This window comes from Podarcis raffonei, chromosome 1, assembly GCF_027172205.1.
Source record: "Podarcis raffonei isolate rPodRaf1 chromosome 1, rPodRaf1.pri, whole genome shotgun sequence".
NCBI classification, from domain to species: Eukaryota; Metazoa; Chordata; class Lepidosauria; order Squamata; family Lacertidae; genus Podarcis; species Podarcis raffonei.
In genome coordinates this window covers 70,196,532-70,221,600 of record NC_070602.1, presented here as the reverse complement: position 1 = coordinate 70,221,600, position 25,069 = coordinate 70,196,532, and the positions used below count along the sequence as shown (strand labels likewise).

General features: G+C 43.7%; 2 protein-coding genes and 1 long non-coding RNA gene across 3 annotated transcripts in view; 1 reads left to right on the top strand and 2 right to left on the bottom strand.

Moving 5' to 3' along the window:
* PDE3B (phosphodiesterase 3B) overlaps positions 1-2,701 on the bottom strand; it is a 49,746-nt gene extending 47,045 nt beyond the window's left edge. The window contains exon 1 of the mRNA XM_053392238.1: positions 1,329-2,701. Within this exon, the coding sequence (XP_053248213.1) occupies positions 1,329-2,345 (1,017 nt within the window). The 5' untranslated portion in view covers positions 2,346-2,701. The remainder of the gene's footprint in view (positions 1-1,328) is intronic.
* Positions 2,702-9,348: 6,647 nt separating this feature from the next.
* LOC128415677 (uncharacterized) lies at positions 9,349-11,717 on the bottom strand. The gene is made up of 2 exons (XR_008331037.1): positions 11,627-11,717; positions 9,349-9,608 (listed from the first exon to the last, which is right to left on the bottom strand). It is a non-coding gene; the product is annotated as an uncharacterized LOC128415677 (long non-coding RNA).
* Positions 11,718-11,767: 50 nt separating this feature from the next.
* PSMA1 (proteasome 20S subunit alpha 1) lies at positions 11,768-22,995 on the top strand. Its single transcript, XM_053392218.1, has 10 exons — positions 11,768-12,011; positions 13,889-13,933; positions 14,693-14,794; positions 15,828-15,931; positions 16,610-16,698; positions 17,532-17,602; positions 18,650-18,779; positions 19,689-19,768; positions 20,922-21,026; positions 22,663-22,995. Exons 1-10 carry the CDS (start codon positions 12,009-12,011, stop codon positions 22,717-22,719), a joined length of 786 nt encoding a protein of 261 aa, XP_053248193.1. The 5' UTR covers positions 11,768-12,008; the 3' UTR covers positions 22,720-22,995.
* Positions 22,996-25,069: the final 2,074 nt, after the last annotated feature.

Here is a 25,069-nt window from a genome sequence, read left to right as displayed (position 1 = left end):
GATTTCAATAGGGCTTACTCCCACTACTGTATTTGTGCATAGAATTGCAGCCTTAGGATACACATTAATAATAAGTTTCTTGATGCAACATAAGGTGGAGCCAGTTCAATAGAAACTCCTCAAATGCTTTCTTAATTTGTTACTGGCCAATTTTTGTGTGATAGTCAATTTTTCCAGTTAGGAGGAAATCCCATACTAGCTGTCAACTCTGAAGTTTTTCCAGTATCTGACTATTTCTATTTGGTGTATTCACTTTGCTGACGCAAGATAATGTATTATGCACAAGGTAAATTACAGAAGAATAGAAAAAAAATGTGCCCACTAAAAATCCCTTCAAGCACAATTCCTGCTGACAAAGATGGCTTGATTCAATCACACATACACACTACATATGCCAGTTGTTTCCTATGACAGTACAGCCAGTAAATGCTTTGTCTCACTTCAGAGCTGAATTTCAGCTTTTCATACAACAAATGCTACTAGCTTAACATACTGAAACCCTATTCTCTAATGTTGATACAGGATTCGCTGTATTCTTTCCTCAGCCTTGTTTCTTGGCGCCACATAAAACCATTATTAGTCCTCTATGTTTTCAAAGCATAACAGGTTGCCTCTCAAATTCTGTTAAAATGCTCCTTTGTTTTTTTAGCAAGTGAAGCTTGCCCAGTTTGCTGGATTTCAATGGATCAAATGATAAGCAATGCTGCATGAAAAACTGTGAACAAACATCCTCTTCATTGGCAAAAGAATTCTGTTTGCATGTTCACACTTTCCCCCATCCTTCTCCATGGCACTACCTGGCTAATTCCAAAAGCTCCATGGTTGCGTGGAAATTCAGTCTGGAAATTCATACTAACTTTGCAACTGAAAAGTCTTTCTTGCTGTAGAAGTTACTGACCCAAAATACATCACTTCACCATTTTTGCTGTCCTGTTACAAAGTTCTAATAAGGTTTCATTTTTATGTTCCTATGTAACTGAGCATGGAGCATGCAAGTTTTCAAAAGGGGTAGAATATCAGGAAGCAGAACAAATAGTCATGTAGCACCTCAAAAGCCAATAATATCAGAGCATACAAGACTCTTGTTGCTTTTTCTTCAGCAGCTCCCTCTCTGGAAGTTTATACCAGGAGACTAGAGTTCTAAGTACAGACCAAATCGGAATGTTCAGTTTCACCCCGGATTTAAGATAAACCTAAAGCATCAAAATTAGTGGCCTGAGCGCCTAGCAAGCAAACTGCGATCTTCTTTCTCCAGCGTCCCTGGCTGAGGCTAAAGTTTTCTGTAAGAGAAAAGTTACCCTTCACCTCCCTGCCGGAGGAAGGCTTACCTGTTCTCTGGAAATGCAAGGCAACGAGGGTCTCCTGAACATTTTGCAGCTCCCATAACTGGTGGACGTCTCCCCCAAAGACACGCAGCTGGATCTCCTCCGGGGTCGGATCACGGGCACTTTTTCCTCTGCTGCGCCGCTCGGCGACTTGGGGTAAGGAGACTGGCGGTGGTCGTGCGGCGACGGCTGGGGCTGGTGGTGCGGCTGGGGCTCCCGCCCGGGCGAGCAACAGCAGCAGGAGGCGAAGGCGCAGTGCGGTCCGCCCAGCAGCGCCAGCAGGCACCCCGCCACTCCGACGGCGCCGGACAGCAGGGGCCTAAGGGCCGGGGCCAGAGAGCCCAGGCTGGAGAGCGACAGCAGCCACACGAGGGCGGAGAAAGCCAGGAGCAGGAGTCTCCTGCGGTGCCCGAGGCTGCGCTGCGCGAGGGTCAGCCCGGCCACTGTGCTCAGCGTGGCCAGCAGCCGGCCCGCCAGCACCTGCAGTTGGGCAGTCGGGGGGTCGGGGGCCGCCTCCTCTCGGCAGGGGAAGAGCAGCGCCGCCAAGTCCCCCGCTTGGCAGCACAGCGGCAGCGCCAGGAGCCACCGGGGGCCGCCGGGCTCGTCCCGGGCCAGGTAGCAGGTGAGGAAGAAGAAAGCGCAGGCGAGGGTGAAGAGCGGGCTCAGGCACTGGCCCAGTCCCGCCAGCGGCAACAGCAGCGCCCCCGGAGCCGCGGCCGCCGCCTTCCTCTCGCCCTCGCTCCAGGCGAGCCAGCACGAGAGCAGCAGCGCCGCCGAAGCGGCAGCCAGGGCGCCCAGCCCCACGGAGAGGGAGCCCCGCGGGCAAGCGGCCCGGAGCAGCGAGACAGAGGCGAGCGGCGGGCTCTGCGGCAGCGGGGTGGCGTGGCCCTTCACGTAGCCGTTCCTCAGGCTGGGCTCCGCGCCGGCCGGGGCAGAAGGAGGCGGGCTGGCAAGTTTGTTGTTATGCCTGTGAGGAGCGAGGGGGGAGCAGGAGGGGGAGGCTTCTTTCTCTTCCCTCATGGTGGTCGCGCGGGAAAAGCTGGGAGGCCGTCAGCTTCTCTTTCCTCCCGGCTTTGCCTCGCTCATCTTCGTCGAAAGAAAGGCACGCGGAGCGAGGCGGCGGCGGCGAGCGGAGCCCAAACGGCGGCGACGGCAGAGGCTGAGAGTCCGGACTCGGAGCATGGTGGGTAAAAGGGGGGAGGAGGGAGAGAGAGAGGGAAAGGTAAAAGTATCTCTTTCTCCCTCGCTTGCTGCGCTCCCTCAGAGGGAACTCGCGGTCGCCTCCCAGAGCTCAACGGCTGCAACGGTCCGTTCGCGCGCGCTTCCACGCTCTGAGAAATAACGACTTTCAGGAGGGTCCGGTGTGGCGAACGAAGTTTTGCCCCGCCGCCGCATGAAGTCACGTGGCAGTAGGCGCCGAAAGCACCGACGAAGTAGAAAATCCGCCACGCGCCCCCCCGCCCCCCCCAGGACAATTGGATCCTAACGGTCGGAGGTGGAGGGCGGCGGGAGGCCGAACAGCGCACGAACTCGGACCATATCGGCAGTAAAGCTGCAGTTCTCGCCCTGCTTAATGGGGAGTAAGCCCCGCTGATTTCCGTAGGACTGGCTTCTGGGTAGCAGGGCCAGCATGAGGCAAAGTGAGGCGACCGCAGGTTCCACGGGAACAGCAGACCCAGGAGGGAATGGCAGGAGCTGCCCTCTGGGGTCTCCTGGTCTATCTGCACCCACCTGGCATGGTTCAGAGTGGGACCCTTTTCCCTCCCTGCCCCATGACAGCCTTTGATTCCCTTTCAACTGACTGGTGGGGTTGATATGATTTTCCACCTTGGTTCCTGATGTAGATCTTCACTCAAACCCCTTCTTTCCTGGTCTGGTGGGCGGTGGGCACCATTCTGTGGTTCATCTCAGATGCCAAAAAGATTTGGGCTGGCCGTGCTGAGTAGAAATGGATAGGCATGTGCCGTTCATTCCACTGAGTTCAGTGGGGCATAGATCCAGGGTAAATGAGTACAGAATTGCAGTTCAAACGTCAGGGATGTAACACTTTTCTTCTCAAACCTTCACATTGGATGCTTCTCTGTTTCACCTTTCTTTTTTAACATACAACTTTTATTAGCTTAATATTTTTGTCTCTTAAAGTGTTGGCAGTGGAACAAATAGAACTTCTTACTATGAAAAACAATTGATTCAAATGGATTTTAGATTAGGCCCCCATTAAAACAGCATTTTAGACACAGCCGGTAAAAGGTCATTTTCACCATTTCATTCCATCTTCAGGTCTAATCTAAAGCCCAATAAATTATCAGGATTCAAGAATGGGTAGGGCTATGCAACATGTCTAGGGGTCATTCGCCATAAAAATAATTTCCATCTAATTGTAATGATACATGCACCTTACACGTTCCATATGTTATCCTCCCATTTTATGGATTCTGCGCTTTCCCTTGTAGGAAATTAGTGCTATGCATTTCACAGCGCTGTGCAATCCCCCTGCACAAGAACCACCAGGTGGGCCTTATCCATTCAGCTTAAGACTTAGACAAGTTGGTATGTGAGGAGGTGTTTTTTTTTAAGGGTTGGGGGTCCCTGGCCATTCATGACTTTAAGCAGAAATGTAAGCTCCTTGAATTGGGCCTAGAAAAATAATTGTTAACCAGTGTAATCATTTTGGAATGGGAATTGTGTGTTCAGACTGCTCCTCAATAGCACTGTGGCTGCCATATTTTGCATTAGTCTGTTTTTCAGGATCAGCACCAAGAACAAGCCCTCAAATGCTGTTACAAAGGGGATCGGCTTCCTGATGAGGACAGTGAAAGATATATGAATGATGGTGACACTCACCCTCTCTCCAATCTGTGCTGATGCCGGATTGAGTACCCTTGGGTGCAAAGCTGGGTCAAAGGTAAATCACCCAGGTCTCTGCAAGTCATACCAGGCTGGTCCTTTATTGATGTTTTCTTCAGGACTAACCCGGTATTTATCAATAACACTGTCAGAGAACGAGTAACTAACATGGCTACTCCATATCTGTGAGCTGGGGATCAGCTGACACTGGATAATGGCTTTATAATAGCTAGCAGAGGCAGATTTAGGGCAGCGTGACTGGTTACTCCACAAAGGGGCGCCTTCCCTTCTTCCCAAAGCTCTGGACTTTAGGAAGAAGGTGTGAGGGCTCCTAGAGTCTTCTTCCCTCCTTCCCAAAGCCTTGCTAGCACTTGACCAACTTTGGGAAGGAGGTGTCAGGGCTCTATGACCTGCCAGAGCCTCACGACTCCTTCCCAAAGACCTGCAGGTCCCTTATATGCATTGGCAGGGGGCAGGTGTTACATTTTGGCCTTGCACAGGGCACCATATTACTAAGGTAAACTCCAGTAACTAGAAGATTACTAAGGTCAACCCCTTTTTACAAGATCTGAATAGTTTCTCCCCAGACTATATCTGCCCATACTCACAGAGATTATAGCTCCTTGTTCCACCCTGCTACTTCCCTTCCCTAGGCACATAAACCAACATGTTCTAAAGATGGGGACTCAAAAGACCATTATCTTAATGCTCTTAATGCTATTCCCAATTTGAACAAGATGTTATTTTCACTTCTGCAGGTAAATTGACCCTACCAGGGAGCTCAGCTACACCACCTTCTCACAAAGACAAAAATGAGACAATGTTAAAAACAAAAACACCCTCAATATCCACCTAGCAACAAATTTTGCAGTTCCACCCCTATGGGTATAAAATACAAACTACAAACATTTTAGTAGCACAACTCATCTTCTCTCGTGCTGTAGCTGTAAAATACAGCCTATGTACCATTTAACAGCAGTGTTAAAAGTTGAAATACATAGATTTTTTAGGTTTTTATGAAGTTCAATGACAGTATTCCTAAAGAACATAAACAGTGCATAAAAAGTGCCTATATTTCTCTGTCTGCAAAATAATTCTTCCCCCAAACTGCCCATGCTTAAAACTTGATTCTGTTGATACACACCCCATTTGTAAAGCAATCCAGAATTCCTGCAATTTTAGCATCCAAGGTCTGCCAAAGCATAGACATAACTCTTCTATCTGGTGTCCATAGTATACTGCAAGAAATCCTCTCCTAAACTCACCTCTGTGTGTCAGTTTGAGACTGGACACAGTGCCATTATCCCAGTTACGAAAACAATCCTGATCATTTGGTGTCAGTCACCCAAGTCACACATCTAGCTGGCACTCATGATATTCAGCTGAAAATGTCTCCAGAATCAACAGCCATACAAGGTTTCAGGAAGGGCACTGTGCCAATCTCTTTATGTAAACTGCCTGGTACACCTAGTACCCAGGCAGCCATGGTGAAACACATAGAATATAACTGTTTGAAGGCACAAAATCTTTTCGAACCCCTCCTACAAATGCCCATTCCAGAGAGGACACTCTGGCCCCCTTTCCATTTGTAAAGGTAGCTCAGAATATCTTGCTCCTGGACTATCTTTGAGTGGCCACTATTGGGAAATGTTAGTTTTGATTTATATAACCATTCAATGCTTAATCTCAGCCGGGGGGGGGGGGCTCGAGCAGCATTCAGATAGTCCTGGGAAATAGCTGACATGGTGTGGGGGGGTTATTTCATACTTATCTGCTTTCCATTTTATAACCCCACTTCTTCCACCAGCTCTATATTCACTTTGGGTGAGAATGATAATCCAAGGATGCAAATTTAGATGGTGGTGCCTTCATGCCATTAGCTTTTATGTATATACAAAAGCCAGCAGACAAGTGGTTCTCACCTTACTCTGAATTTTCTGCAAACCTGCCCCCCCTTATCTCTAGCCCTTGCCTGAAGATAGCATGAATCCCAAGGAGATTACTCTTACAAGGTGACCTTTTATTTACACACACACACACACACACACACACACACAACCTTTTAAAAGGAACTCTCTCAAAACTTTAGTCTAGTCAAAACTGTTAAAAACAAGTCAATAGTTACAAACAGTAGAAACTAATATATTGAACCAGTACAATCTTCATTACAATACATGGCCGGAAAATAATGTTCTTAAGGTTGAAGAAAGAGCAATGAGAAGACTATGAACACCTCCCAAGTAACAGGATTCCACGACTGATGGACCACTGCTAAAAAGATCGTGGATATATTGTATTGCCTATTTTTTCATCTTTTTAATAGCTTAATGTATATATTTCTATATGTTTTAGCCCATCCTGAACATTTGGGGTGGAATAGGCTTGAAATGTAAGTAAAAATTGAATAATGTTTGCATTATATATATTATTATTTCACCACTTTTATATACTGCTTGATTGTAAAGTGTTTCACAAAAAGAGTAAGACAATAAAACTATAAAACTGACAGAATATGCATGTGCATTCAACTGTCTAATGGTATTTGATCACCCAGGAGATTGCAGCTGCAGAGATAAGAAAAGAAGAGTCATTCCATTGTCAGGAGAGGTCACTTCCTGGTTCTCATGGAGAAGCCGTTTTCAACAGAGCCCATCAATGGAAGCGCGCAGTTGTATTGAGGAAGCATCAGGTGTTAAAATTTTGTATCCCTAACAATTTTGCACCCAGGGCAACTGCCCCTGTGAGCCCACCCTGCCATGCTACACCACTGCTTCCAACTCTACAATTATTTGATTCTATGAAATTGTATATCATCTATGAGCTATGAATGGTGACTTACTGAAGGCTCAGTACCGTAACACTATTTCTGTTGCAGGTCTGGGACTACAAATGCAGAGGAATTGTCAATCACTAGTATTCCCCACTAGTGGGGTCTGGTTGCCTTGAGGGGTCTCAAGTTCTACAGGACTGTTGTAGTCATTTTACCATTGCCTACATGTAACCAATGTTCCATGGACACAGACAAAAATCAAATACACTGTTTTCAGAAATGTCTTTACACCAGTGAAATCTCTAATAATGTAGGCATCATGCATTATGTACTGTCTGAAGTCAGGAATCTGTCAAAACAATTGCAGAGGAAGGATGTTTCATTGCCAGAAGCTGTCTCGCTGTTGTCAAGGCAGGATCATATTTCTGCTTCCAAAGCAGATGGTCTTGGAGCAGAGGTGACTAAGATGGCGCTGCCAAAGAAAATGTTTGCTGTACATAATGTTGAATTGAATTAACACAAAGCGGTTGCAGCCAATGCATTATTCGGCAGGTTGGCAAACTGTAAATAAATGTGAACGATGTCAACAGGACTCCCAAAACTAAAATTCACTCTGAAAAATATTATGAAATACAATAACTTGGCTGGGTATATTGTACCAAAGTCATTTCCTATATTGTAAATCAGAAGTTAAGTAGTACCACAGACTTCATACATCTACAGCTATCATCTTATGCATATAGCTGTTTCTTATCAATGGCAGATACATTTTAATCATCATCCGAACAGTCTCCCAGGTGCCTTCTCCAGTGTTTTAAAATGACATTCTTTAGTGGATGATGGTATACAAAAATTCAGAACTGTAGCCAGATAAGCTAGGATGATTAAATTTTCTATACTTAACATTTTATCTACAATTATATTTGCTGGGAAACATGAGTGGGGGGAGAGGGCTGTTGTACTCATGCCATGCTTGTGTGCATCCCATAGGCATCTGAGAACAGGATGCTGAACTAGATAGCCCTTTAATCTGATCCAATGCAGCTTGTTTTAAATTCCCAAGGCAGATAAGAAAAACACTGACTTTACTGCAGTCTTTGTAAAAATGTTTTTTTCATGGCCCATGCTCTTCTTCTATTTGCACTACACCTTGGCTTGGATCCTACAAACATTTCTGCTTACCATTTTCATTTATTTGAAGTGCATTGATGTGTTTCAGAGAACTGCTACAAGGAACTGAGCTATGTATACTCCACTGTAGAAGCATAACTGAAATATCGATGGGCCTCATAAATCTATATCTTGGGAAGAAAAATAGAATTATTGATCATGATCCAGGCATGCTTCCATGCTAAAAACGTATTTTGTGCATGTAGTTCCATAAGAGCCTGCTGAATGAGGCCAATGGCCCATCTAGTCCAGCATCCTGTTCTCACAGTGGCCAACCAGAAGCTGCTGGGAAACCACAAGCAGAATTTAAGCACAAGACCTTTATCTAGCTATCTGATCTAGATTTGCAAAATGAGCTCCGAAAAGCTGCTCTGCTCCCATTCCTTTCACAGCAACATGATCTGAAGAAATCAGGTGAGGTTTTTCACAGCAGGGTGGTTGCTAAATTAAAATCGGCAACACTTTTTCTGAGCATTAGTTCAATTTTCATAATAGGCAGATGTTTCAAAGTGAAAACCAATACCATAATTATACAAAAAACACAAAAATGAAGCCATAAGATAGTTTGAGAAATGCTTATTGGTATTTCAGTAATAAGTATATTCTTGGAAACAATATAAAGTTCTAAGAAATGGCTTTTCACATTTCATGCAATGGCAAGTTTTCAACTTACTGTAGAGTAAAATCTAGATGTATTAAATCATTTGGGTTTTTTGAATGTGACATACTGTGCATACTTTATCATTATGTAAGTTTAACCACAACCTTTTCAGTTTGTTTTTGTAAATTAGTCCAATCCTATGCATGTTTTTATTGATGGGTCTTGAATCTGAACCTGTTTTCTTCTGAGTTTAAGACAAAGTAAAAGCATATTATTGCTTCCATCAGTGCAGTCCTATTCCTGTTTACCTAGCAGAAAGACCCATTGAGTTCAAGAAGGCTTAAGGTAAGAATGTATAGGATTGCCCCCTAACTCCCTTTTCCCTTGAAAAAGGTTGCAATCCTATACATATCTAGATATAAGCATCACTGAACCCAGTGGGCCTTCTGCTGCAAGGCTACAGCCTAGATTAATTGATTTCACTGGGACTTATTTCCAAGTTAAACCACAGAGGGTTGGGCTTTATAGTTCTGATCACCTGATGCTGACAAGCCTGTTCAGGTCTAATGCGTATTGTGATAAATCACAGAAGGACTCCAAGGCAGAGGGGGAGAGAGATCTTGGCAGCAATAACATTTTAAAAGTAAAAAAGGACTTTAATGTTATTTGACTTTTTAAATGGTTGCTAAAGAACAACATGAAAAGAACATTATTTACATTTTGATCTTTGCAAAGGTCAAATGTTCTATTACAGAGTTACCAAATGAAAAGAGCTGAGGAAACAAATTTAAGAATGAAAGCAACTCTTTGTTTCACAGCAGCTAGACCATCTGCTGGGCTTCCTTAGATGGCTTTTGGTACAGAGGATGCAGTTTGGGTGGTTGCTGCTTGACAACTAAAGAGAAAAATGGATGAGTAAACACAACTGGCAAACAAGATATGAAAGACAGAAAAGATTATTTGCTGAACAAGGCTGCCAACTCTGAGAGTGAATATACAAAGGCATAATGAAAATAATAGATTAAATAAATAGCAATTGAAGCAGTAGTTCCCATCTAGTCGTATAGTAGGGAATTACAAGGGTAAAAAGACACAAGCCTCACAAATAGCAAAAGAGACTCCAGACAAATGATAAGTTTCCATATCAGAACTTTTCTTTTGCGTTGGCAGTCAAAATATATTGTAAACCGCCTTATGATCCTCAGCTGAAGGGAAGTATGGGAATTTAATAAATAAACAAAACAAATAAATTAATAAATAAACAAAACAAATATAGCAATGAGCTAATAATATCCTTGATCACAACAGCCAAAAATGTAGCAAAACCTCTTTATACATAAGGCAAAAATGTAACAAAAATGCTTATACTTAGGGACATAGCTTGTGACAACTAGGATCTGTTACTATTCTGTGAAGATGAGCAAGAATAATACTTGTGCAGAAGAGAGGATTTCAGCAAGTGTAACTTGCATAACAAGGTACCTTTTCTACTCAGACTATTTAATAGGGCAGGAATCCTGTCCTCTTTCAACAGGTCTCCTACCCTGAAGTGATGAGATAGTACCTTTCAAACGTGAGAGCACAGAAAAAAAGAATGATGTGCCCATTCTTCCTCATACCCCCAAAAGAGTGACTATGTGCTACGGCAAAAAGGAAGGATATAACAGATGCATGTATCTTTCTTCACAAGAAGACCTTGAGAAGGGTGCGCAGACAGGAGGTAGGAATGAGGGATGTGCACACATGCCAGGGCCCATGTTTTCTCTCATTAGATATGATTCAGACTGTTATTGGTAAGATAGTAGTAGTAGAAAAATCCTGATGTCCAGGTGTAAAAATGTTGTTGGGTGAATTTTGGTGAATCAGGATGTAACAATCATCAATCCTTACAGATGATCAACACAGACCAATAGCATGATTTATTCACTACACTGGCATACTACTTAGAATGAGGCATGTGCAACTTCTTTCTGGGAAGTTACTTCAGTGTAGCAACAGAAGGGGTAACTGAGATGCATACAGCAGAATTAAAGTATGATGTCCTGTATGTGACCTTGATGTAATTTCAGTGCCAGGCAAAGGCCTCGATATTTTCCCTGGGCTGCTTAAGCTTCTGTAAATTGCTTTGACTTGAAATTGTTGCCCCATCTCATTTGTTTTGGCCCCACCCATCAACAGAGTGCACTTGCCTTCCTGCAAGGTTGGCCTAATGCAGGTACCCCCAAACTCGGCCCTCCAGATGTTTTGGGACTACAATTCCCAACATCCCTGACCATTGGTGCTGTTAGCTAGGGATGATGGGAGTTGTAGTCCCCAAACATCTGGAGGGCCATGTTTGGGGGTGCCTGGCCTAATGCCTTGCTCTGGACTCTCTGTGCTGCCAAGAGTGCCACCTGATTGCCTCTATAATTCCACAGCTTTTTATGTATACCAGTTTTTACCAACCTGGTGCCCTCCAGACATTTTGGATTACAATTCCCACCAACTCGCCCAGTTGTGTCAATCTAGGTTGCAGTCCCACACTAATTTACCTGGGACTAAATCTCATTAAGGGATGAGCGGGTGGCGCTGTGGGTTAAACCACAGAGCCTAGGACTTGCCGATCAGAAGGTCGGTGGTTCAAATCCCCGTGAGTCCCTGCTCCTGCCAACCTAGCAGTTCAAAAGCACATCAAAGTGCAAGTAGATAAATAGGTACTGCTCCGGTGGAAAAGTAAACGGCGTTTCTGTGCGCTGCTCTGGTTCGCCAGAAGCGGCTTAGTCATGCTGGCCACATGACCCGGAAGCTGTATGCTGGCTCCCTCGACCAATAAAGCGAGATGAGCGCCGCAACCCCAGAGTCGGCCACGACTGGATCTAACAGTCAGGGGTCCCTTTACCTTTACTAAATCTCATTAAATTCAAGGGGACTTACTTTTGAGGAGACTCATATAGTACTGCATTGTTAGTATTTTAAAAGGGGGAAAACAACAATAGCTAAAGGATGGGGCAGGTCGCTATTATTATTATTACGTATACTTTCATTAAATGTGTATACCGCCCTTCCTCCGAAGATCTCAGGTCGGCTCACAGCGCGAAGCGGCGAGTACCCAGTGCGCACGCGCCGACCTTCCGCCGTTCCAGAGGGAGGAGCCGTCCTGGGTCGGGGGTTTAGCGATCGGCTGCGATTCCTCGCCAGAGCCGGAAGGAAGTCCCGAAGCCCGCACTCGACGCTCGCCGAGCTATCGATCTCCTTTTTCTCCAAAGCCACCCTCGCCGGTGCAGCCGCTCGTGGTGGTGTTCGGGAAGTAGCCGACATGGTGAGACGGGTGGGGATCGGGAGCCGGCGGGTGGGAGGGAGGGAGAGCCAGAAGGACCCCGGGGAGAGATCGCGGGGAGGCTGCGTCTCCCTCGTCGGAGTAGGTGGGTGAGTCAGCACATCGGAGTGGTGGTTGTGTCTGGGCCCAGGTTGTGCCTCTTCTCCTGCTGCCTTCAGGAGCCTGAAGCCTCCCAGCGCTGCCTCCGCATCTCTTTGGCTGATCCCTCCGCCTTCTCCCTAAATCAAACTTTCCTGCGATCCCAAATCTTATTTTCGCGCCTCTAAGTCCCTTCCGCAAGAAAGGGGCAGCAGCAGCATCAATCCCTCCCGCACCGTTTGTTCAGATTTTTTTTCCATAAAAGAAGAAGATAATCCACCTTTCTCTAAAATGCAGGGACTATTATGGCTTCCCCAACTCCTCAACCCGATAATAATCTCAAATTCTCTCCTCCTTAACCGAAAGCGAAACTCCTTTCTCATCCCTTCGAAATCGCAGGCTTGTCAGGCAAGATAAAATGTCTGACAAGAAACTGTTTGCCGTCCAGTTTTTCTCTATAACCTCCAGAGGAAGCATATGTCCAGTTTGCACAAAGAGCGAATCATTCACCATTGCTCAATGATGCAGCATTTTATTCTGCTTCATGACTCCATTGTTTTCCTCTGACTTTGAGGTGGCGGGGGAGGACTTTTCTCAGGGTGAAAGTTGAACAGGTATGTGGCTGTATCAAATATCTTAGAGCCCCGGTGGTGCCAGTCTCCAGTTTTACTTCTTCCGGGTATTCTATGAGCAAGAGACATGTACTTCAGCATGATTTCTTGAATTAATATAGGCCTTCATGTAGCCCTCACACGCACCTTCATATTATCAAATTTTAATCTGCAAATTTCTTGTAAAATTCTAATAAAATTTAGAATTAGACATCTTAGAATTTTCTTGATCCCCACTAAAATAGCAGAAAAGTGTTCTGTTAAAATTTCATTCAAGTAGGAGTTTTGAATTTTGTTTTAAAAGTGTTTCAATGTCTTGTAGACCCTGAATGCAGCCCTTCAAAGAGAAGTGAAACCATTTGATTCAACATGGCTAGTGTGGGGCAGTTAATGCTGTAGAAAGCTGTTATTCTGCAGTTGTCTAGTAGTGTGTTGATTCATCCTCTGATCAGCTGAAAAAGGCATGATGCTGCTCTTATTGTAATCTAAAGCAAAACTTTCCTTGATTTTAAGGAAGCAGGATTGTAGTGTTAGACTTCAGTATTTATGTCAGACTTGTTTCTGTGCAGCATGTTCAGGATTGGGTTGCTGATGACGAATAATTTTTTTAAAGCTCCTCTCCTTTAAAATGTTCTTTCTTACCCCTAATCCATGATAACATGATTAGGCCATGTGCCTATGCTACTTACTGCACTGTTTGCAATAACTTTGAGTAATTCTAATCTCTTCCTTTCCCATACCTTACCTTACTTCTCCCTTCCTCCCTATGCCTAGCTTTGCATTCTGAGCTTCTTAGCAAACCTTAATAATTGTGAAGTGCCACATTTAAACAAACAAACCTTTTTCAGTCTTATCTTGAAATTAAAATTTGTCCCTGCCTGTATATTTTTGTGGCTACTGGCTGTACCATCACTGCCCTAGGTAATATGTCTTTGAACAGTTTCTGGGCATCACAAGTGGGCAGAGTGCTGTTGCACTCAGGTGTTGCATGTGTGCTTCCCGTAGATATCAGGTTGGCCACCGTGAGAACAGGATGCTACAGTAGATGGGCCTTTGGCCTGAACCAACAGGGCTGTTCTTATGTCTTACTTTAAAATGATTTAAAGCATAATGTACCTTTGTAGCTGATAATGCTACTCATGTTAATAGATTCTATTTTGTGCACTTTAGTTTCGCAACCAGTATGACAATGATGTCACCGTTTGGAGCCCTCAGGTATTATTATTATTATTATTATTATTTTTATTTATTTATTTATTTATTTATTTATTTTTCTCAACTCATTGCAGTGATTTGTACCTAACTTTAATAGCCAAAGGAATATGCTAGTAAACAGTTTTCCATATGAATTTGATTGATTGCCATTGTGGAAAGTTCAATCTTTTTTTTTAAAGGGAAAGTTGTAGGAACTAGTGTGTACACAGTTATACCAATTCTTGTTTTGTGTGTATGCATGTGCTGTTTGTGAATGAACAACAGAGATCCTTGCCAAATGGATGGTAATTCTTCAGGTATTTTATGTTTAACTTGGTGTGAAAAGTATTTAGGGCTGCTTGGTCAGAACATAATTGTATCAATGTGCCAAACACTGTCTTGTGAAGCCATTAACTCCACTTGAACATAAAAAGGCATTTGTTATATTCCATTGGTTGGTAAACTATGGAATTACAAAAGGCATATATATATATATTTGGAATGAAATATATCTGGCAGCCCAAAGTAAAAAAAACGAAGGAAGGTTTGGTGCTGGGAGAGAATGCACATACAAGCCAAGTTGCAGCGCTTAACTATGTTAGTTCAGAAGTTCCTTGTTACTGTAACTTGGTGTGTATTTTCTCTCTCTCTATCTCTTTCACCTTCCCAGTTGCAATGGTGCCAGAAGGTTGCTTATTGCAGTATGCAATATGATCAATGTACTTCTGGAGTCAGCACGTTTTAAAAGAGCAACATTTTAATCTGTGTTTTCTTCTTTAGGGGCGAATTCACCAAATTGAATATGCAATGGAGGCTGTGAAGCAAGGCTCTGCAACTGTTGGACTAAAATCAAAGAACCATGCTGTTCTAGTTGCTTTAAAGGTAAACATTAGGGTAAAGCTTGGAATTAATCCCTCACCCTCTTTAAAATCAGAAGAGGATGCATGCAATTCTTTCCTACTATAATAATATGTCAGTGGTAAGAGGGACTATTGTATAGGGCAAGTATCTCTGGAAGTGTGGGTTTGAATCCCACCGCTGCCAAGCATCCTTGTAACTGGTAGAGCCCAGTTGGTAGAGCAAGAGACTCTTAATTTCATGGTCGTGGGTTTGAGCCCCATGTTGGGGAAAAGATTCCTGCATTGCAGAGGGTTGGACTAGATGACTCTTGTGGTCCTGTCCAACTCTACAATGCTATGATTCTATAATATATCTGAACTCCTCTATTATACAATTGTAAGCCTAACTACCATGAAGTAAAGTACTGCATTCTAAATGCTCTGGAAATAATAGAACATAATGGTGCTTTTTCCTTTCTAAATACACTACCCACCATTAATCATTGCTGAGCTGCTGCCAGATAGACAGTACAAGCAGTGATGGTTTTAGGCGTGTCTGATATGTGCACGACTGCGCCAAACCTGGAAGTGATTAGAAAACGTCACAAAAGTGGGGCGGGGGCAGAATGGTATGTTTGCAGACTTTTTCAGTCATGCTTCAAATATACATGATTTCACTAAAATGTGCTGTGCCTCACAATGTAACCCCAACATAAATGGGGAGTTGCCTATACTGAGCTACCTAGAAGAGTGGTTCCCAGTTGGCGAAGTACTGCAGATCCCGTTTTTCAAAAACCAAGCCATGGACCCACTACTTTTGAAAATTTTGATATGTCTATGGTAATTTTTGTTATGTGAATGGTGCAACAGACCCCCTGGGTGGGTTATGCAGACCTGGGGTCTGTGGACCACCAATTGGGAACCACTGGTCTGGACCAATCATCTGGCAGTGTACCGCATCTTCATGTGTTCATAAGAAGGGATGGATAAAAGACTCTCCATTCAGTTGTTACTATAACCATACTTGTCATTGTCAAAATGTTTGTGTGACTCACAACTATTTTTTCTGTGTTTAGAGGGCACAGTCTGAGCTGGCAGCTCATCAGAAAAAAATCTTATATGTTGACAACCATATCGGTATTTCAATTGCTGGGCTTACTGCTGATGCAAGACTTCTATGGTAATTTTGCAAATTGGTTTATTTCATATATAGGGCACAGAGATAAAATTACACATATTTTAGTGCATTTCAAATATTTATATGCCTCCTTTTAAGAGTACATAAAATTGCATATAAACCCCAGTGGTACCATTGACTGGAATTAAAGCAAATTTATAAACACATTGTCTGGGATTCAGCTAAGAGGTAACCAGTATTGTGAGGGTGCAGGGGAAGGGGCTGAAATGGGCAGAACAGTGACTTGCCAGGCAATGTTGTGCATGTCTACTCAGAAGTAAGTGCCATTGAGTTCAGTGGTGTTTGTTCCCAAGTAAGTGAATATAGGATTGCAGCCTGAATAAACACTATTTCTTATTATTCATTGCTTTTCACATGCAGAAGAATGTCCCAAAGTGATTTGCAGCATAACTAACATTAAAACCTCGTATAAAACACAATGGCCAAACACACTCTGTCCAGTAACTTCTTGGAGAGGTGAGATTTGAGCACTGCTTGCTGCTGTGACCCCCAAGCAATATAATTGTAGCTGAACGGCTTGCCTAAGCTGATGCCCTCTAGATGGGGCTACTGCAGGGCACTCCAGTAATCATAACAAGGATCAAAGCTACACCTAGAATGAAACCTGTGCATCACAAGCCATCTACTGGTGTATTTTGTTTCTCTCTTTGAATCTTGCAGCAATTTCATGCGCCAGGAGTGTCTGGATTCTAGATTTGTATTTGACAGACCTCTTCCAGTGTCTCGACTAGTATCTCTGATTGGAAGCAGTATCCTTTTTTTGTGATTGTTATCGTGAGACGCTCATAGTTGTCAAGATTATGCTCTGCTCTTGACCAATGTTCTTACTACTTCAATAAGTGTATTGATCAATGTATTGACTTGTGTAAGAACTAAACTAGTGCAGGTCATTGAAGACCTTTTGCTTTAATATTAAAGGTGCTGGATCCACTGATCCCTGGAAAATTTCAGCCACAGATGGTAGTGGTAAAAACCAAATGATAAAGTTGAAGAGTTGTATTCAACAGTGTTACTCAGCTGATGGTAAGGCTTCTATTACCAAAACTGGGAGGGAAGTAATTTTCTGCAGCTCCAGCCCACCCATAACCCCCAAATTCTGCTCTAGAGGATTGGGAGGTCCTCCAGAGCAGATGAGGGAGGGAGAATATATCTGAAAATTGATTATCTTCTGCTATCAGAGGTCTTAATATCCACTGAGTGACACCCTTGAGTATAACTCAGAATGTTTGAATGGTTCTGCATGTTCATGTTACTTGAGCAGTAAGTGATAACTTGTGTGTAGTTGCCACAATGAATCAGGTGCATATAACTTGAATATTTGTGTTGAGTATTCACAGGCATTTGGATTAGTGGGGGGCTTCTCTGCTCAGCTGTTTTGTGGGCTGTGTTTAATTGAAATGTGTGTTGCTGATGGTTTTAATAGCTTTCCTTTTAAATGCTATCTGCTTTTAGCATTACTTGTCTTTCTATTCTCTCTATTTATAAGCCTTAGGGCCCCCTTGAGGGTGGAAAAGTGGGATAGACATGTTTTTATAACTGAAATATGCATGCCGTTTGAGACACATTCCTCAGCTTGTCCAAGAAACACAGATACCAACACAACGGTATGGCAGAAGGCCATATGGTGTCGGACTTCTCATTGCAGGCTATGATGTAAGGCTGCTTTTCATACTTGTCTATCACATATTCCTTGGATGATACCTTATTCTAAAGTATAATGAGAGTTTTTCATGCTAGAAGAAGCATGATACTATATTAGCAACATGGCAGTAAACAGTGGGTTCTGTCCAAGGGCTGTCCTCCTGTGAGCACAAGACCTTTTGATCTAGTGGAGGTGTCCACTAATAGGAAGTGATTTTTGCTGATTGCCTCTCCCCCCCCCCCATTCTATACTGTCACAGGCCATAATCTCCAGAATACGTTTTGGGGGGATGGAGGACGGGGAATAGGCAAAACCCACTTCTTCACCGCTTGTGGAATGCTCTCCCCCGGGAGGTTCACCTGGTGCCTTCGTTATACACCTTTAGGCACCAGGTGAAAACGTTTCTCTTTAACCAGGTCTTTGGCCGGTTGACATTCAATGCCCTTTTAATTGTGTCGTGGAAGGGAGGATTATTGGTTTGCTTTTGTTCTTGTTTTTATTCTGCTTTTTATACAGTTGTACCTTGGATCCCGAACGCCTCGGTGCTTAGACGTTTTGGTTCCTGAACACCGCAAACCTGGAAGTGAGTGCTTCGGTTTGTGAACGTTCTTTGGAACCCGAACGTCCGACGGGGCTTCTGAACGCTTTGGTTTTTGAACGTTTTGGAAGTCAAACAGACTTCCGGAACAGATTCCGTTCGACTTCCAAGGTATGACTGTATTGTAATTTTATGTTGTGAACCACCCTGTGATCTACAGGTATAGGGTGGTATACAAATTTATTTAAGAATAAGAATAAGAAGACTCCACTGCTGCAGTAACAATACAAGGAGAATCAGTTGTATTTCATCCTATATGCAAGGCATGAAACATATGGTATAGTATTAGCACCGTATTATTTTAGGCCTTTGGTCAGGAAACCTGAAAATTGAAAATTGTATATGTACCCATATATGTTAATTACAGATTTTATATGTTGCATTCTTCTGAAATAAAATAGAATGGAAATATCTTTATGCTATTTCATGGTAAATAAATAATGTCCCTTTGTTTTACTAGGATATGGGTCCCCATATCTTCCAGACCTGTCCTTCTGCAAATTATTTTGACTGCAAAGCAATGTCCATTGGAGCTAGGTCCCAGTCAGCTCGAACTTACTTGGAGCGACACATGACAGAATTTGCTGACTGTAAGTGTTTGGTCTCCTCTATCTGATTTGTAGTACAGTGGTACCTTGGGTTACATACGCTTCAGGTTACAGACTCCGCTAACCCAGAAATAGTACCTCGGGTTAAGAACTTTGCTTCAGGATGAGAACAGAAATTGTGCTCCTGCGGTGCGGCGGCAGCAGGAGGCCCCATTAGCTAAAGTGGTGCTTCAGGTTAAGAACAGTTTCAGGTTAAGAACAGACCTCCAGAACGAATTAAGTACTTAACCCGAGGTACCACTCTACAGTCAAACCTAGGCTCCCAAACGCCTCCGTTACTGTACATTTTGGCTCCTGAACACCAAAAACCCGGAAGTGTTTCAGTTTTTGAACGTTTTTCAGAAGCTGAAGGTCCAATGCGGCTTCTGCTTGAGTGCAGGAAGCTCCTGCAGCCAATCAGAAGCCGCGCCTCAGTTGTTGAACATTTCGGAAGCCGAACAGGCTTCTGGAATGGATATAGTCCGACAACCGAGGTTTGACTGTATGATGTTTTGCACATATTGCTCTCCCCCTTTCTCATGTACATGTTGTTTTCCTGGTTTATTGCTGAGCAGACTGACTGGTAATCACAGGCATGGGGAGGGAGGGAGACAGCGCTTTGAAACTTCTCCTTCCTTGCCGGAGAAATACAGTGGTACCTCCGGTTGCGAACAGGATCCGTTCTGGAGGTGCAGCCACATCCTGAGTAATTCACAACTGGAGGGCTGCTTCTGCACATGTGCGCAGCACAGCTTAGCGCTTCTGCGCATGCGCACGTGACGAAACCCGGAAAAATACTTCCAGGTTTGCCACATTTGCATCCTGAAGATTACGTATCCAGAGGGATACGTAAGCGGAGGTACGACTGTACTGATTTTCTGAACTGGTCATAACTGAAAACATATTTTACAGGTAATCTGAATGAGCTAGTTAAGCATGGTCTGCGTGCCTTGAGAGAGACTCTTCCTGCAGAACAGGATCTGACTACTAAGGCAAGTGCTGGAACCTTTTTTTATTTGTGGTCTAGCAAAGCACAGTACAGAAGGGGGATGAATCCTATCATTTGTGTAAGTGGAAGCCAAAATTCACAACTGAAGAGTTGTACGTAGTGAAGATTATTCAGGTAAAAAGATACAAAATAACCCTTTTACCAGTGCACCCAGAACTCCTGAACTGTATCATTAGCTTAAGCAACTCAGCTACATTTGAACAGCACTTGCATGCATCACTTTTATACATGTTTGTGCAAACACTGGAAATGTGCTTACCTACTTATAAATAGCAGGTGATAGCCAAGTAAGTCATTTGCCAGTGATTCAAGTGGATCTGCTCTGAATATGGCTAATATTGGATACTGACCAGCACTAGCAAGGAGACACTTGTATGCATAATAACACTAGTTCTGATTATCTGGATAGCTTGAATAACAGCAGGTCTATGTGAAATTCTGGGGTTTGGGGCCAAAGTAATAAAGGCAATGTTTGAGCTGCTGCAGGAATTCTTGGATGGGCAGGTTTTTCTGGACCTATTCCAGTCAAATACATACGTATGTGATCAAAGGCTTATATATATTGGGGAATGTCCTGTATGTACCTGCCACTTTTGTATCTACTCCATGGTGGTGTTCCATATCCTGTCATTTTACTGATTTGTGAGGCCACAAGGGTACAGGACTGCTCCTTCATAGCAATTCATACATTGTGAGATGCTTTGCCAGCTAAGGTGCACCTTGCTTCACTTATGCTGGCTTGTCATCATGATTAAAATCAGGCATCCCTAAACTTAGCCTTCCAGCTGTTTTGGGACTACAACTCCCATCATCCCTGGCTAACAGGACCAGTGGTCAGGGATGATGGGAATTGTAGTCCCAATACAGCTGGAGGGCCGAGTATGGGGATGCCTGATTAAAATGAACAGGAGGTGTTGCTTGGTGTCTGTCATGGAGGTGGCTAATCTTTTGCTTTAATGGCAGGATTTACCTAACCCGCCTCATCAGCAGAAGCCCAACACAAAGACTTCTGCACGGGCACAATGTTCGGAAAGAATGGTCTAAATCCTCCTGACTTCCCTTTGAACAGATGTGCATAATCTGTGCTGCAGAAAGACAGTGGCGCCTTTCTTAGTTTTACAATTATCATTTAACAGAATGTTTCCATTGGGATTGTTGGTAAAGACATGGAGTTCACTATTTATGATGATGATGATGTAGCACCATTCCTAGAAGGACTTGAAGAAAGACCCCAGAGAAAGGTATGCAAATTTAATACAACACATTGAATTTACTTATACAGTAACATTTTGTAAAATACCTGATTTTAGTGTTCTGTAAACTCTGGTTTTGCTACTACTACCGTATTTTTCGCCCTATAGGACGCACCGTCCCATAAGGTGCACCTAGTTTTTTTGGGGGGGGAAATAAAGGGGGGGAAATTATTTCCCCCCCAGGCGCGGGGCTGGGGCGGGGGAGGCCCACCCGAGCTTCCCCCGACCCCAGCCCCCAAACAGGCAGCTCTCTGCAAGCCGTGGGAGCCCAGCGCTGGCTCCCGCTGCTTGTGGAGAGGTCCGCGAAGCCTGGACGTGCTGAGCTCAGCACGCGCAGGCTTCAGCATGCAGGCAACTCTCCGCAAGCAGCGGGAGCGCTCCCGCTGCTTGCGGAGAGGTCCGCGAAGCCTGGAGAGCGAGAGGGGTTGGTGCACACCGACCCCTCTCGCTCTCCAGGCTTCACCGAAAGCCTGCATTCGCCCCATAGGACGCACACACATTTCCCCTTCATTTTTGGAGGGGAAAAAGTGCGTCCTATAGGGCGAAAAATACGGTATTTTCTTTTATCTCAAAAGTTTTTGGGACTATCCACCTCACCCCACCTCAATTGTAATGAACCTGGCCACATTCTGCAATCTTCCGCTGAGGCATTTGTCTAGTTTCCCTGTCTTTGAAGGAGTAGTGATTGGGGAGAGGATCTTTCGGGGTTGTGCAACCCCTTCTATGGAAAGCTGTCCCCAGTGTAGTTCTCTTGAGATATGCTTTTTGTCCTTTTGGCACTAGAAAAAGGCATTATTTTAAATTAACAAGCCTGGTCCAATATTTAACCTCTGGAGAAATGAGACTCCTATACTTTGCCTATGTTTAACTGTCTTAATTGCCATAATTATATTTGTAATTGTTAATAGGTAATTATTTTATTGGTCCTGCAGGAGACATCTGCTAATGAAAGGCAACAACTTTTGCTGATTTCTCCTCCCTATCTACCACCCCAGCAGCTCTCAAAATCTGTTCTGAACAGATTCTAACTCTCTAGAATACATTTTCTGACGGCTGCAGGAGGGGGGAATCAACAAAAATAGCCCCTTCAGATGCCATGGCACTAAAGATAAGCTGGATATCACAAAGTATTTTTTAAGGAAGTTGTCCTGTAAATGGGGACAATGAGAGGACACTTAATAGGCTCCAGTATGAAATTATTTGATACAACCATTATTGGGTTTTTCAGTCACAGAATCATGTTTATCTAAAAAGTTTTTTATGTTGGACACTCTTATCTATATTGGAACGTCAGAACCATTTTTTAAATAAGAGGAACAAATTACAGTTAAAGCAGGCATGTATAGTATGACTGCTGTCAGGCTTGGGAACTAAATGGGAATTATATTAAAGTTGCAAAGATTTGATTAAAAAAGATATATCATGGCCTAATTTGATTTTGATTCTATGCAATTATTTAGTGCAGAATCGTGGAATATTGAAAATCAGAATTGACTTGGCCTCTAAAATTAAATATTGCTGGGGTTTTATATTTGTAAGATTTTGTTCTATAATTTGCTACCAGTGACAATTAAAACTGACATAATTTTAATTGTATTTAATATTTTTATTTTACCTTTTCAAGACTGCTCAACCTGCTGAAGAAACTGCAGAAAAGGCTGAAGAACCAATGGAGCACTAATCATTGTGCATGCACTGCAGACACAGGAATGCCAGAGCATGCATTTGTATTCTGTTAACATAACTCTGAGATAAATGCATATTGTAGTGATACATTCTAGTGAGTTGGTCTACAAAAATGTATTGCCAAAAATCCTAAACTGGCAGCAAAGAATTAATAACTGACCACTGCTCTTGAGATGTCATTTTCTAGAAACTATGGAATATTGTTTTATATGAAAAAGCTTGTTTTCCTGTCATAAAGGCATTGATTAAATAAACCTGTTTCTTGAAACAACTTGTTCTGGTTTTTATTTTTTAATTCCTTAAATCAGGAAAAGCAAAATCATTATCACTGCTTCTTGAGGGAGAAAGTTCCATAGTTCAACTATGCACTGTGTGAAGAAGTGCTTTCTTTTCTCTGTCCTGAATTGTCTAACATTCAGTTTCATTGGATGGCCCTGAGTTCTAGTGTTATGAGGCGGGGAAGGACTTTTTTCTATCCTCTATCTACATGCCTGAGACCTGCGGGTATAGGGCGGTATATAAAATCAATAAATAATAATAATAATAATGCTATGCATAATCACCTCAATACTGCAACCTTTCCTCAGAGGCGTTGATCGTTTTCGTTGCCCTTTTCTGACCTTTGAGATGTGATCAGAACCAAGGGTCGGCAACCTAAGACCCATGCGCCACAAGTGGCCCATGGGGGTCGTTTAACCAGCTCATGGACCTCCGCCACCCATTCAGGGATCCTGCCACCCGTTTGGTTGGCTCCTATGCGCTGCGCTAAACTGGCACGGAGCAGAGGGGACCGCCTTCCTGCAACCAATAGGAAGCTGCGCACGCCTTCTCCGCGCCGGAAGGATCGCTGGAAATAGTGTTTGCGCATGCGTGCGTGCGCACACTCTGGCCCACTGCGGCATCCTCGGGACCGTGAACCGGCCCAAGCCATAAAAACTTTGCCGACCCCTGAAACACAGTATATATACCATAGATTTGAATAATTGCAATATGATATTGGCAGTTCATTGTCAAATCCTTTCCTAATGATCCCTAGCATGGAATTTGCCTTCTTCACAGCTGCCACACGCTGGGCCATTCATGGAGCTATTCACTTTGACTCCAAGGTCTTACTGCTTGTCAGTCACCACCAGTTCAGACTCCATGAGCATATATAAGAAATTAAGATTGTGTTTGACGCACATCACTTTAAATTTGTTTACACTGAATTTCACTTGTCCATTTACCGCCCATTCACTTAGTTCAGAGAGGTCTTTTTGGAGCTTTTCACAATCTCTTTAACATCTCTGAACAGTATCATCAGGAAACTTGACCACCACACTACTCACCCTTAACTCTAGATAATTTATGAACCATTGTATGATTCTACAAAAATAAAAAGCACAAGTTTTGAATAGGATACTGGATGCGTGTCTGTCTGGAAGTGATCCTGAATTGAATGTGGCTTACGCTAGCAAGCATTTTAGGATTGCAACCTAATGCCATTGTCAGGAATTCTTTTCAGTTCAAAGGCAACACCCCCTCCCTGAGCCAGTATGCCAGTGTTGGATGGGGCAACTGATGTGAATTTTGCCTTTGTACCCTAGCCTAGTTTCCACACCCTCACACAACCTGTCAGGCAAGCAGTCAGAGTTCAGGGACCCATTCCAGCTACCACAAACAAGGCTGAGCAAAGACTGATAAGGGGCGTTCCTTGGGGTGAAGGATACATGCAGGGCCGGATTTAGGTTTGATGAGGCCCTAAGCTACTGAAGGTAATGGGGCCCTTTAGATGTCCAGCTGTCCTTTGTCAACAACAAATTGCCGCTGTTTTTTGTGTTAAATATACGCGATACGGTAATTCATGGACCTAATAGGTATCTAAAGCCATTTGCACATAACAAATAGGAGCCAACACAACACAGCTGCTACATGTAGGTTTTATTTTATTTGTTTTTTATCTTATATTTTGGAAATGTACATCCAGTTTCCCCTTTAATTTTTTTTTTTGGGGGGGGGGCTCCCAAGAGAGTGGGGCCCTAAGCTATAGCTTGTTTAGCTTATACGGAAATCCGGCACTGGTACACGGCCTGAGAAAGAGGTCCACAGCCCAGATGGAGAGGGGCTGAATTTGACCCCTGGTCCTGAAGTTTCTTAGAAAGAAACGGGCGCCTGAACCCCGAAAGCCCTATCGCGGGGCCACTGAATGCCACGCAGTGTAACGGCCCCTCCGCCACTGGTGCGGTCGGCGCCCACGTCTTGCTCCCAGGAGCGGGTGGGGAAGCAGCCTCGGCCCTCGCAGGCTGGACTCCAACCCGGACACGGCGACCCGGCGTGAGGCGGAAGAGGCCGCGCTTCAGCTCTCC

What these genes read in the sequence shown, in the direction of transcription:
- PSMA1 (XM_053392218.1), top strand. An exon ending in CTGTTCTAGTTGCTTTAAAG is followed by an intron (nt 14,795 to 15,827) that starts GTAAACATTAGG and finishes TTCTGTGTTTAG; the next exon opens with AGGGCACAGTCTGAGCTGGC. An exon ending in AACAGGATCTGACTACTAAG is followed by an intron (nt 19,769 to 20,921) that starts GCAAGTGCTGGA and finishes ATCATTTAACAG; the next exon opens with AATGTTTCCATTGGGATTGT.